The 14,364-nt window shown below is 43.4% G+C and overlaps 1 protein-coding gene across 2 annotated transcripts in view; it reads right to left on the reverse strand.

Annotated features, from left to right (window-relative positions):
* Positions 1 to 14,364, reverse strand: part of DOCK2 (dedicator of cytokinesis 2) — a 422,892-nt gene that overhangs the window by 61,518 nt on the left and 347,010 nt on the right. For both annotated transcript variants that reach the window (XM_047091278.1, XM_047091279.1), the window contains exons 31-32: positions 9,229 to 9,329; positions 9,080 to 9,138 (exon numbers count right to left, since the gene is read on the reverse strand). In XM_047091278.1, coding sequence (XP_046947234.1) covers positions 9,080 to 9,138; positions 9,229 to 9,329 — 160 coding nt within the window. The remainder of the gene's footprint in view (positions 1 to 9,079; positions 9,139 to 9,228; positions 9,330 to 14,364) is intronic.

Here is a 14,364-nt window from a genome sequence, read left to right on the forward strand (position 1 = left end):
CAGGATATCCGCTTCATTTTATGATGCATTTGGATTACACTTGAGCTTCCAGTCTTCGTTTTGGCCCAAATAGAAAAGAAAAAAAAATTGTACATTGTAGCAGGTTTATAGTAATTGCTAATCTAGGTTTTTGATTTCGTCCTTCAAGATCCTTTAAACCCACAGTGGGGTTTTAAAATTCAAAGTCAAGTGCAATAATAAGTAGAAAGTAAATGGGAAACTGTCAGATAAGCCACCACGGAATGGAGAAATTGCTTATGCAACAAAGGCCTTTAGAATACTGGAGGGCATTGGGTATGATAAGGATATATTTAAGATGGTTTAAAATAAAGAGCGGACATGCTGTAGACCAGGGATTTCTTAGATACTTTTGACCTCCATTCTTTGCAGTCAGTTGAAGAGATGTTTGGAAGAATCGGGGAAATGGAGAAAGATGCTGATCTCTAAATACAGTGTGAGCTGAATGCCCCTTACAATGCTCTGTGAAGAAATTGTATTCATTTACATCAAAAGCAGAATTTCAGCACATTGGATTTTGTGTTCAAATAATCTGAATGTGTGCATATGTGTGTCTTTATACACACAGACACGCACACACGTGCACACACATACACACACACACACACACATTTGTAGTTAATTGGATGCAAACTCATTTGGAAAAAAAAAAAATCCTCATTCAAGAGACACACCTGCTGCTGTATTCCAAAAAAGGCAAGGCAAGGAATCAGTAAGAGGGTCTTTTTTCATATAATGGAAGCTGAATCTCACTGAGCACAGATACCAATTAGAAAAGGCTTTTAAAGTGCCAATAAGCCAGCAGGATAAATCCACATGCCAAATTACATAGGCTTTGGGAAAGGCTCTGGTGGTAATGAGAGCGCAGAGAAGAGCTTCGGTGTGTGGGTGGAAAGGAGTCCTGTGTGTTCTCGGGCCTGGGTTTCTAATCTGTGCAATGGCCTCATCTATCATACCTCTCAGGAGGAGACTGGTATCAGGGCACTAAGAAGATGACCTGACAGAAAAGGAAGAGGGAGGAAGGGAGCGGGGAGGGAAGGGGGAGAAAGAGACCATTGTTGTGAATCTGCTGAGACCAGAGTAGAGTCAGTCACTGACCCTGTGAGGCTGATACGAACAGAAGGGGCACTCTTTTGGAGAGAAGATGGCTCTCCAAAGGTGGACACAGACTCTGGAATGAACAGGGATGTGGACAGGTCATGACCTCCTGGATTTCAGAGTCCTGCATCCTCCCTGGGACTCTGAAGTAAAGCTGGGCCGACCCAGAAAGATCACACATTCAGTGCCAAAGGGGAAGAGAGAACACAGATCTCTGCTGCTTTGGCTCAGGCTTGGAAAAGCTCCCTTCTGGCACTGCTCTGAGACAGGCAGTCTGTTTGCTCCTCATCGTCCAGCACATACCCAGCTCCAGCTTCCCCCCAGGCCTTGGAGAATCGCTGAGCCCTACAATCAGGTCCCACTGTGGCCACTCCATGGCCCCGTGGCTTTGTGCCTGTCATTTAACTTCCCTGAGCCTCTGTGATCTCATCTGTAAAATGGAGATAAAAATAATCCCTGCTTGGTAGGATTGTTGAGAAGCTTAAAAGAGTTCATATAAACAGAGGGCTCTGCAGAGTGGCTCATTAGAAAGGCTCAGGAAGTACTGATGTTGACAGTGGTGATGATGATGGTGAGTACTATAAGCTCAGCCTCTGCTGGATTCTGGAAAAAGTAACATATAAAGACATGTTGCAATGCATGGAGCTTCCTAGAGCTTTGCACGGAACATTTTACGCCTATCAGTTTACTTGTTCATCTCCGGAGCAAAGAGCTGGCACGGGGAGAGAGGGTCAGGATGGATTTACCTTTTCTCCCAGGGCTGACACTCACAACCCTGCAGACCCTTCTTTATCCCATCTAAATATTTCATAATCTGTCCTCAAAGATGTTTGAAAAACTCCAATCTGACCACGTTGATCCACAGTTTACAATCCTTCCGTGGCTTCTGTTGCCCTTGGGACCCACCCAGCTCTGCAGGCCCGTTTGGTTCAATGCTCCTGCTCTGTACCATTCATCTTTCCTCTTGCCTGCCCGTCCTCCCTCCATGCCTGGCTCCATGCCTCAGGCACACTCTGTTCCTCCTCCTTGGGCCTGCATATGGGCCCTCCTCTGGCCACCCTGCTTTCCCTTCCCTCTCCCTGACCCCATTTCTACACCGAACCCTACCTCCACCTGTCCCCACAAATAAACCCCACTCATTCTCTAACATCATTCTATCAAATACGGAAGCTACAGCCACATGTATCTTTTGAGCGCTTGAGACTAGTCCAGGTTGAGATGTGCTGTTGAGTATAAAAAGCCCACTAGATTTCAAAGAATGAGTTCTGGAAACCAAAAACAAAAGTTAACACATCTCAATAATGTTCTGTATTGATTGCATGCTGAAATAATAACACTTTGGAATACGGGGTTACATCAAATATATTGTACCATTAATCTCACTATTTCATTTTTCTTTTTAAAAACTTTGCATTTAGACAGGGGGCGCACATTCCAGTTTCAGAGGATATGACTGCTCTGGAGCGAAGGCTCCACACCATTCCTCATCGAGGCCATCCTCGGCTCACTCATGAGACTGTCCTTTACAGAGTCTCCAGCTGCCCCAAACTTCTGCTCTGCAGCAATCCCCTTTGACCATAACGAGATAGCTCTGCAATCAGTAGGTTGCTATTCAGTGCAATGATCACGAGTCTATGAAGTCAAGGGCTCTATCACGAATCTGTTTCCAGTTGTAACTCCAGCCAGAGGCACAGTGCCTGGCATTTAGAGGATGCTCATATTAGTTTCCTGTTGCTGCTGTTATAAATCACCACAAACTTAGTGGCTTAACACAAACAAAGTTACTATTTTATACTTCTGGATGTCAGAAGTCTGAAATGGGTTTCGCTGAACTAAGATCAAAGTGTGAGCAGGGCTGAGTTCCTTCTGGAGGGTCTTAGGAAGAAACTATGTACTTTCCTCTTGCAGCTTCTAGAAGCTACCTACATTCCTTGCCTCCTGGTCTCTTCTTCCATCTTCAAAGCCAGAAGTGCATCTTCTTTAAATCCCTCTCTGACTCTCCTGACTCCTTTTATTCACTTCTAAGGACCCTGTGGTTGCATTGGGTCCACCTGGACAGTCCAGCATACTCTCACCATCTGCAAAATTCTTAATCATGTCTGAGAAGTCCACTTTGTAAGGTAATATATACACTGGATCTAGGGATTAGGACATTAACATTTTAGGGGAAATGTTATTCAGCCTACCACAATATTTTGCTCAATATTTGCTATTCAATGAGTAAATCAATATTCAGTTGGATACATGGATGGATGGATGCCTCCCTATTTCCATTTTCTATTTCCTGCCAGCAGCTTCCTCCAAACCTAAGAAGCCATGCTTGTGTAGGCTGGTTGCTCTCCTGGAATACCTGTCCTTTCCCCTCTTTCTTTCAGTCTGGACATGGGCCAGACTGGGGTCTCATTCAAGAGCCATTTTCCCGAGTGGATCCATCCTTACTGCCCTTGCCTACCTCCCATTTACCTGAACTCTTGAGTCTCTACCACACACTTCACGTTAAAGAACACATCTCAGTTTGTTCTTTAAATTCTTAGTTTGCTCTACTCTTAGGACTAGATGGTGCCTCTTCTTAGAAAGGTGGGGACTGTGCCTTATCCTTCTCCAATTCCCCCACCCTTCCCTGGAGCCTAGTGCTGAGCTGGGCACTCTGTACATGCTTAAAAAGTAAAGGCCCAGTTGATCTCATGGCTCTGCCAGTAGCAGCCTCCCCACAGACGAGGCCATGATGCCAGCCGCTTGAATTTGTCTTTCTTTCCCACGAAGACTGTTAACCCCGCAGCCTGACGTTAACCCAAGTGAATGTGGGATGGCTAAGTGCAAAGTCATTTTGGCAAAATGTGCATTGCTTCACTTCAAGCAGAAATCAAATGTTATGATGTTATACTATCAGGAAACGTATATTACATTTGGCATAGTCCCATTCCAAAAACACAAATGGCATTAACCCCTTAGTGCTCTGGCCCTGGTAACAAGATGTGGTCCTTCTCTCCATCAAAACCTCCCACAAGTAACCTCTGTCACAAAAGCACACACAAACACAGAGACATGCACACACACGTATTTGTCTAGGCTTTTCTCTGAAGAATGTTAAATAATCTTTAAGCCTGAGATTATCTTTGCAATTAGCTATCTTATCATCACAGGATTCTCAAATCTTTCCTAATGAGAAGAAGAAGATGATGATGATACTGATGATCATGGTGATGATGCCCTGATTGCTTTGGGCATTAAAACAAAATTTAAAAGGTTAGTATGCATTATGATTTACTCATTATCAGTAGTCTTGGAAAAAAAAGTTCACTATTTCACACTCTTTGAAAATAATTTGCATATTCTGAAAAAATATTAGTCAGAATATTGGACTTGGGAACAAGAGACAGGTTCTTTCACTTCAGCCGAATCACTGATTTGTTGACCTTGGGAATGTCCTTGTGCCTCTCTGGGCCTTAGTGAGCTCCCCTATAAAATGGGGGGGGTTGAATTGGATGATGTATCAGTTAGGGATAACATAAATCTGATTACCATGGCTACACTGAGTAAGTCTTGCATTAGTTTTCTTCCTTAACAAGAAGTCAAAAGATGGTCAGTCCTGAGCTGCTCCCCCATCCTTAGCATATGACTTTTGTCTTCATAGCTTCAAACTGGATACTGTACATCCAAGCATCTTGTTTTCCAGAAAGGAAGAAGGGGAAGGTCTATGGGTAAAAAATGTGTTGTGCTCATTGAATTTGTCCCCTTCCCTTTTTTGTTTTAAATTGGACAAAAAGGATTTCCTGAAGCCCCAACAAGTTTGTTTCTGTTGACTCTCTTTGGACAGAGATGCGTCATATGGCCATCACCTGCAGTAGGATGTTGTTAACTGAGCAAATTGTGATCATGAAAAAAAAAAAAAAACACCTAGGGTTCAGTTAACCAGGAAGAAGGGAAGAATGGTATTGTGTGGGTTCTCAGCTGTGTCTGCCACAGACAGCTTCTAAGTTTCACTTGGTCTTGGATATTCCATAAATTGTACTTTAAAACCTATCATTATCTACTACATTGGTCTCTAGTGTATACAGTTCTTAGTCCTGGTTTGGATTATCAGGTTAACCTCATTAGCATACTAGGAGAATGCATGCTAATGCCAGCATCTAGTAGAACACAAGGCGGGGTGGGGATGGGAAACCATCCATTCACTCTGCCTCCTCTTTCTGTTCACTTATGCCTGAAGGAAGACAGCTGATGAGGAAGGCAGCTATGTAACTAATAAGTAACAGGAAAATCCCTTCAGGCTGATGTACTTTCCTCTTTATGGAAGCCCAGGCCAAGAGGTGAGGAGGGTGACCATCTTCGCAAGAGATCCTTCACTTCTTGTTTTATTCAGTGGACATCAGTGACTTTGACCACCACCCTCCCCCCCCCCCCCAAAAAAAAAACTCCATAAACATCTTACTTTGGGAAAATATACCCCCTTCAATGGGACAGAGACTTGGTGGGACCATCAAGGGAGAGGTCATCCAAGGAAGGCCAATAGAATGACATCCTCTGGGGACTGGATCTTTAAACAGGGTGATGCCTGAATGGAAAATACTAAAGGCAAAGTTGTGCCACCTCCCCTGGATCCTAAAGTGGCTCTGACCCTGTCCTTCACAGCCTGGTTCTCCTTACCCTTCTGGTAAGTACCTTCTTTGATTAAGGCAGGCACAGTCAGTTTCTCTTTCTTGCAACCCCAAACCCTAATAAGTATATCTTTTTTTTTAAATGTTTATTTATTTTTGAGTTGAGAGAGAAGAGAGAGAGAGCGCCAGCAGGGGAGGGGCGGAGAGAGAAGAAGACACAGAATCCGAAGCAGGTTCCCAGCTCTGAGCTGTCAGCACAGAGCCCAACATGGGGCTTGAACTCATGAACCGTGAGATCATGACCTGAGCCGAAGTCGGATGCTTAACCGACTGAGCCACCCAGGCGCCCCACAAGTATATCTTTTAATTGCAGTAATTCATCATTTGTATTTGCAAATAGCAAGGAGTCTGCAATACTTCAGGACAGACACTCAGGCCAGGGTCCTTGTCCTGAATCTGCTTCTTAACCCACGATCTGACTTTGTACATACCTCTTCACCTCTCTGTGCCTCAGTTTCCTCACAGGTAAAGTGGTGGGTTGGATTAGACCCATAACTTCACACCCTTCTCTGAAGTGCTTCAGGATCTTTCCCCAGAAAATCTTCAGGGGGGGTCCACATGGGAGCTCAGGTGTGGCCCATTATAATGGGCTCTGGGCCCACCACCCCACTTTAGTTAGAACAGCTTGGCTTTCAACCAACTTATGAATTGAGCAGGAGATTCTTTTTTTTTTTATTGGCCCTCAGCTAAAAATAAACGTTAGAAAAATTCTGGACAATATGATCTCTAAAGGGCCCTCCCAGCTCTGATGTTCTGTGGAATTCTAAGCAGGTGGAATATTTGGTAACATCTTTCCATTCATCAGCATAATTGGGAGTGCAGGAACGTCTGCCAAAACATAATCTATATCTAAATAAAATCTTCTGTGTGCAAAACAACGGCAATGAAGGACATTCAGGAAAGAGCAGCCTGTGTGGAAGAGCTAGAGACAAACAAAGCGCAGATCCTGGTTTTGCAGTTCTGGCAACGGCTGGGGTGTTGGTGTGGGAAAGGAAGCCCACCGTGGCTTTACCTCGTCTCTGCCGTTGTGAAGCAAAGAGTGCAAGGTCAAACGCAAACCGAAGCCGGGCCACTCATGTTTCACTGGGCATATGCAATGTTTTTAAAACTTCTGATTAGTTATCATCAATATTTAGAAATTGGAAAATGCATTTAAAAAATTTGTTTCCTGGCTTCTTTTGAAAAACTGGAAGGTGGGGACATCATTGGTCTTGCTTTCTAACAGGATGGCAATGAATCAGATCAGAACGGCAGCTGCCCCTTCCGCTGGGGGTATGTTTGCTTGACTTCGTTCCAGGCCAGCTACTTCCTCCCATATTCCTGACCCTGAGGCCATGTGCTGACTATTAGGTAGCCTTGCACTTGCACTATCCTTTTTTTTTTTTTTTTCCTATTGAAGAATAATGGTCAATGACACATAAAATATTTCTTATATCCCTGTCCGTTTCCAAAGTGGAGAAATAAAAGACTGATAAAGGCATGCTTTTCTAGAAAAATAGGGCAGAGATAGTATTCCTTTACAGCAGTGGTTTTCAAATAGGGGTGGTTTTGCACATCCCTTTCCCCCTCCCCACGGACATTTGGCAATGTCTACAGACTTTTTTGATTGTCACAACTAGGGAGTAGGGAGGATGCTGTTGGCATCTAGTGAGTAGAGGTCGGGGATGCTATTAAATATCTTGCAGTGCACAGGGCATCCATACAACAAAGAATTATTCAACTCCAAATGTTGACAGGACCCTGTGTTATGGATGTCTGTGGGTTTAACATATCCCAGTCCCTTCACTCTTTTACATTACCTGCCTGGGCCCTGCCCTATAGGCCTGGTGCTAATGATTAAAGAGGCATAACAGGAAAATTAGGTTCTGTCCTGATGGGGCAAGGATGAAAATGATGATAAAAATTCTGACCATGGGTATGGCCTCCATGGCTTTAGTCTCTCAGTTTTTACTCTTATGAAACTCATAAGTGCCCTGGGAGAAGGTGCTACTTCCCCAGATTCTACCCAGTGTCACTCAGTCCCCTTGCTTTGGACCTCACAGCTTGTAAATGACAGGGCAAGGCCCAAGGCAGGTATGTGGCAGTCTGTTCTGGGCCTGGTTGTCCAGGCCACCCTTTGATTTTGTAAAGCAATTCATAGCCCTTCTGGTACCAGTGTGTGCTCTTAACCCAAGTCTGATGCTGCCAGAGACCACAGAACCCAGACTGATGGTCTATCCATTGTGCTTCCCCTGCAGTGAATGGACCTTGATGGAAAGGGCAAGAAACTGCTGTCCAGGAAACCCGAAGGGAACTGAAGACATTAAAACCCCTAGGGAAGCAAGAAGCAATGTCAGGAGAGGTAATTTAGGTTGAATCCGAAAACTAGGCACAGTCCCTGTGTCTCCTCTGAAGATGGCTACATCCAAGCCCAGGGCAGAGTAGATTAGCAGCAGAGAGTCAAGAAGGGCACAGGAAAATTGGAGATGAAAATAGTTCATTACTTGTAACTACTCATTAATCTATCCACCTATCCATTCATCCTTTCAACACTTATATTTATGGAGCAGGATTCAGGCCTGAGGCAAGGTGTGTGGCCCCTGTCCTTGTGGGATCAAAACCAAGCTCTGGGCCTTGCAGCTGTTTGATCTCAAGCAAGTTACTTCCCTCTCTGAGTTTCCTGATCAATAAAAGGAGGGGGCATTTTTCCATCTTGCAGAAGGTGACTGAAGATTAAATAAGATCTCCTTAGCACAGGGCTGACTCAGACTCTCAATAAATGTCTCCCTGATTCCATCTCCACTTCCTTCCATCCACGGGTACCACACAGTTCACACATGAGTCCTGTAGCTCACTGGGACAGGGGTGGCTTCTGGGGTCACCCTCCGGCTCAAATCATGTCACAAAAGACCCTCATCTTCCACAGAGCCAATTCTCCTCCGTGGGGTTGGAGGGTCTTTTGTACATCACAACATCACTTAAGAAACTGGAGGTGGAAGGGCACACCAGTCAGCAGGAAGCATGCATGTGATGTGTGAGAACATGAGTTCCCTCAGCAGTCCTGCCCTTCCTCCTTTTTGTAAATTCCAATTTGACTTCTTAAGCCCTCAGGGGCATCAAGCAAGATCTGCGGCTGTTTGGGGGCAGGACACGGGGATGGGCACTCTCTCTCATCAGGCGCTTATTAAGGACCCAGGATGCACACAGTGATAAACTGTTATTTCAAGCTCCCACCACTGAAACCCCTGTGGCCCTCTAACAGATGGTCTTCTAGAAGGAGCTTGGCTTGTGCAGATGTGTCTGTCTGGATGCATGGGCCTACTCACCAAGCTTGTACCACATATCACGGATGGAGAAGCCAATTAGCCGTCTCATGTCCCCATACCTATGAGAAACAACAAATGTCTGCTTCAGTCTCCATCTCAGAGATTTCCATGAAGCCCCCACTTCAAGGAGATCCAAATATTCAACCTACTTATTCAGGATTTTGTTGTATTTGGCGTGCGAGAACTGCTCCAGCTGCAGAGAATCCTGAGTGATAAAAGCCACCGCCAGATGAAAATAGTTGTTCCACAGCTGTAAATGAAGGAGTAGAGAACAGTCATGGAGAGGGTCTGAAGTGGGAAAGCATATTAAATGCTGGGCAATGTGAACAATTTATGAAAATGGCAGAAGATAGTGGCAGAACCAGTTTAATTCTGTGCACTGCAATTTTCTAACTGGCATGGACTCTGAAATTAACATCCTGGCCAAAGCAAGGACAATGGATGGATTTCTCTAGGCACTGACCAGGTCCCCAGTCTGGTGACAGGGGAGGGTTTTAGGGCTGCTTTTGAAAAATTGCTTCATTTTGTGTTTTGAAAGACAAACAACTTGCCCAAGCTGAGTGCCCTGGTAGAATTAGAGGTTGATGAGGGATATGTATTTCTAGAAGTCCTCCCTAATCCACCTGATAGCTCAGAGGACCAGCCTGAAACCCATTCTGTCTTAGAATATTTTGCCTCCTCCTTCCCCTTAGGTCAATGGTTTCAAGGTATGGCCCCAGACCACTAGCAACAGCATCACCTGGGAACTTGTTAGAAATGCAAATTATCTGGGGCGCTCGGATGGCTCAGTCAGGCTCTTGATTTTGGCTCAGGGCATGATCTCACTGTTCAAGGGTTTGAGCCCCGCATTGGTCTCTGTGTTGACAATGCAGGGCCTGTCTGGGATTCTCTGTCCCCCCCATCTCTCTATCCACTCTCCCTCTCCCTCTCTCTCTCTCTCAAAAAATAAATAAACATTAAAAAAAAAAAAAGAAATGCAAATTCTCTGGCTCTACCCTAGACCTACTGAATCAGACTCTGAAATCTGTGTGTTCATAAGCACTCTGGGTAATTCTGATGTTCATTTGAGTTCAAGAACCTCTGAGGGCCTGGTTTATAGGTAGGCTCGTTGTAATTATAATACTTACATGATCAGTTGGTGCTAAACACTAGGGCTAATACAAGACACCACTCCACTGGCTTTTGTTAAAATAGAACCAGCAAAGCATTCTGCACATGGCAAGTGCTCCAAAATATTGGCTGCAGTGATAACGATATTGATACAATCAACAGAACCTGAGTAATGGAGCCTTAGTGAACCCATCTGCAAAAGGGGTACCCCCTGTACCCATTGCAGAGACCTAGTAGTAAAGGTTATATGAGATGATGTTTTTAAGGGCATGGATCTCTGTAAGGGCTCAAAAGCACTGGCTATATATATTGATTCCTTTGGTAGCAGAGGAAATAGTACAACCTGGCTCCTTGAGTGCTCAGGGCTATTATTATAAGATGACAAGCCCCTATAAGGAGCAGATGGTGGGGGGAACTTTGCTGCACAAACTTATCCACTTTCAGCCCCCTCTCAACACTGACTAGCAAGAAGAAGGGTAACACTAGCTAGAGAAATCACTCACCATTGAGACTTTCATCCTTAATTCAAAGATATTCATTGGAGGTTTCAGATGGCCAAGACTAAGTAAAAGGCAGCTTTACTTGATAACATCATTACTGCTGCCCAGAGTGTTGCTTTCAAATGGGCTTATGCTTCCAGTTTCAGAAAGAAGAAAACAAGTATTTCATTTTTACCATGGGCCAGGCACTTTCCCATACATCCCTCCTTTCGTCTCTTAAAACCTGGTAGCTATCATTAGTCCCATTTTACAGATGAAGATAATGAGGCTTGGAGGGGTTAGGCATTTTTCCAAAAGTCACTCAGTTTGTTATATATACAGTAGATCTGGAATTTGAACTCAGGCCTTCTGATCAAAGTTGAGGACTCTTTCTACACACCATGGTCAGTCTTTGCCTGAAGATGCATTAATACATTTTTTTATTGAACACCTTCTACATGCTAGGCATTGTCGTCATGTGGGCATAGGGAGTGCACATACACAGACAGCAGTCCCTACCCCCGTGGGGCTCGCATTCTGTGGGAAGAAAAAGTTTTTCTTTTTTGAAATTTATCTCCCAGGGTCTGAAAGACCAAGCCGCTCCTGGAGTACAAAGAAGAAAACTACTGGCTTGTGGAGTCCATCAAGTCAACTCTCCACACAGAGACCAGAGGATCTTCTTAAAACAAGGTGGGTTCAAAAAAAAAAACAAAAAACCAAGGTGGGTTCTATCACTCCCTTCCTCAACATCCTTCAAAGACTTCCCATAAGAATCACATCTCAAGCTCTCTTGTTTCCGTAGTAACACTGCTTATCCAAACACACTATACAGGTCAGTTTTCCCGGCCACTCTGGCTGTCCTTCCTCCTGGTGCCCCCATGACTTGCAGGTTCTGAAAATGTGTTGCTTTGGTCTGCCTAAGCACAGCTAATACCTCCCCTCATTTAAGATCAGATGGAACAACAATCCAAGGAAACAGAAAACCCGGTCAAAGGGCATGGAAAATGTTATTTTGAAGGTGATAAATTCCTGATTTCAGGAAATTTCCATAAGAATAATTAGGGCACAATAAGAACAAAGATAGGACAAAGTAAGTTGAATTGCTATTACTTTCAAAAACCATTCCAGAAGTGTCCCCTCAACACATCTGGAACACACAGACACGTCAAATCTAGAGCCTCTTGCTAGCCTCTGTCCTGACTTAGTCCTTCAAAAATGTTTTCTCTGCCACCCCATTCCTGTTATATATAATCCATATATCATAACATTCACTTTTTAGAGTATAGAATTCAATAGTTTTCAGGATATTCACAAAAGGTAATACAACCATCCCCACTATTAGCAGTCATTCCCCATTCTTGTCTCCCCCTTAGCCCCTGGAAATCACTAATCTACTTTCTGTCCCTGTGGATTTGCTCAATCTGACATTTCATAGAAAGGGGATAATAAAATATGTAACCTTTCATGTCTGGCTTCTTTCACTAAGCATAATGTTTTTCAAGGTTCATCTGTGCTGTCACATGTATCAGTACTTCACTTATTTTTACTGCTGAATACTAATTTATCATATGGATATACCACATTTTACTTACCCATTCATCCATTGACTGACATTTGTGTGGTTGCCACATTTTGGCTATTATGAATAATGTATCTATGAATTTCTACATACAAGTGTTTGCGTGGATGTATGTTTTCAATTCTGTGGGGTACATGCTTAGAAGTGAACCTGATTTTCCTTTGTCTTCCCTCCTTGAAGATCTTTGTGGGTTATGAGATCATAGATCCTATGCCTCTTTTTTCTTAGTAGATCAGAAATGTGCCCCTAAGTATCTCATCCACAGGCCCAGCCCATTTTTGCCCAGAGAGCTATGTGGAACCAATTTTGGAACTGAGGGAAGTCTGTCATGGTGAGTGGCTCTATGCAATAACCTGAGAGGTGAGCAGTGGCCAAAGCAGACATTTCTGGGTGCTCCTAATGCCTCTGCTCTGGACCTTCCTTGTCTTTTGCTCCTAAAGAACCAGGACAAAATGCAATAACATGGCTTTTCAGGCCTCATTCAATTTCCAGTGTTTTCTCCCTCAATAAAGTGCCTATTCCAAGGGGGCTGATCTGCTCAGACTCCATAGACACAACATGAGCATCTTGGCCTCCTTGGCTTGGCTCACCTATTGCACCTAAGTTCTATTCTTTCATCAAAGCCCCGTTCAAGACCCACTTCTTTCACAAAGCCTTCTCAGATGGCACATCGGGTCTGCTCAACCCTTCCAAATTTGAGTAGCTCTTAGTATGTGCAACCACAGATTTGGGTCTACTGTTCTACACCTACCCTTGTGCTCCACTCACATTCCATGACAATATCATCCAGTGGTAGTGAAGAAAATACAAGCATCAGTGTCTCATGGACTACGATGTGAATACCAGTTCTATCTCTTACTAGCTGGGTTGCCTTTAGCTACTTATTTGACTTCTGAACCTCATTTTCCTTACCTGTAAAATGGAAGAAAATAATGGTAACTACCAGAATGGATTGTTGTTAAGTGCTAGGTATCAACTGATGAGTGGATAAAGAAATTGTGGTTTATATAAACAATGGAATACTATTTGGCAATGAGAAAGAATGAAATATGGCCTTTGGTAGCAACATGGATGGAACTGGAGAGTGTTATGCTAAGTGAAATAAGTCATACAGAGAAAGACAGATACCATATGTTTTCACTCTTATGTGGATCCTGAGAAACTGAACAGAAGACCATGGGGGAGGGGAAGGGGAAAAAAAAGGTTAGAGAGGGAGGGAGCCAAACCATAAGAAACTCTTAAAAACTGAGAATAAACTGAGGGTTGATGGGAGGTGGGAGGGTGGGAAGGTAGGTGATGGGTATTGAGGAGGGCACCTGTTGGGATGAACACTGGGTGTTGTATGGAAACCAATTTGACAATAAATTTCATAATGAGTAAAGTGAAATAAAATAAAATAAAATAAAATAAAATAAAATAAAATAAAATAAAATAAAATAAAATAAAATAAAATAAAATAATATGCACATGAAATCATCCACCACAGGCTTGGCACATGTCAGGTGCTCAGTAAATGGAGTGGTGGCATTGTCCATGGTGCTAGTCATAGATTATTTGTCTGTCCTGTCTTTCCAAATGTAAGCTCCACAAGCACCAAGGATCTTGTCTTCTACTTATGTGTAGCCCTAATGCCATATTCAGCACAATGGCTTAAATGTAGCTGGGTGCTAGAAAATATTTATTTATTGATCACCATATTGTTAGAAAAATTCTCCCATTGTTTCAAAAGGTTCTAGATTTTTCTTTCCTCCCTGCTCCAAACTGCCTGGTGGCATGTCTATTAAGTACCCAGCTCAGCTGGCTCAGGCAAGCCACAGAGGCTTTAGTCAAACATACGGATCTTTCTTCCCTGGGGGAAGAGTTGAGGTGGCTTCTGATCGGAAATTTAATATTTTGAAATAATAGGACAATAGAAAGTTACAACTAGAATAAATTTAAGGGTCATCTGGTTGAACTCCCTTATTTCACAGATGTAAGTAAACAGTGAGATGCACATAAATGACCACCCAAAGTCATACTGCTAGTGGGTATAACTAGAATTTAGCTACTTTCAATTAACTCTCAAAAAATTATAAGTGTAATATACACATGGCAAAAAAAAATGGTATAAAAGATTA

Source organism: Lynx rufus, unplaced genomic scaffold (genome assembly GCF_022079265.1).
Source record: "Lynx rufus isolate CCGP_SWC_20201006 ecotype Redwood Valley unplaced genomic scaffold, mLynRuf1.p SCAF_1, whole genome shotgun sequence".
Taxonomy (NCBI): domain Eukaryota; kingdom Metazoa; phylum Chordata; class Mammalia; order Carnivora; family Felidae; genus Lynx; species Lynx rufus.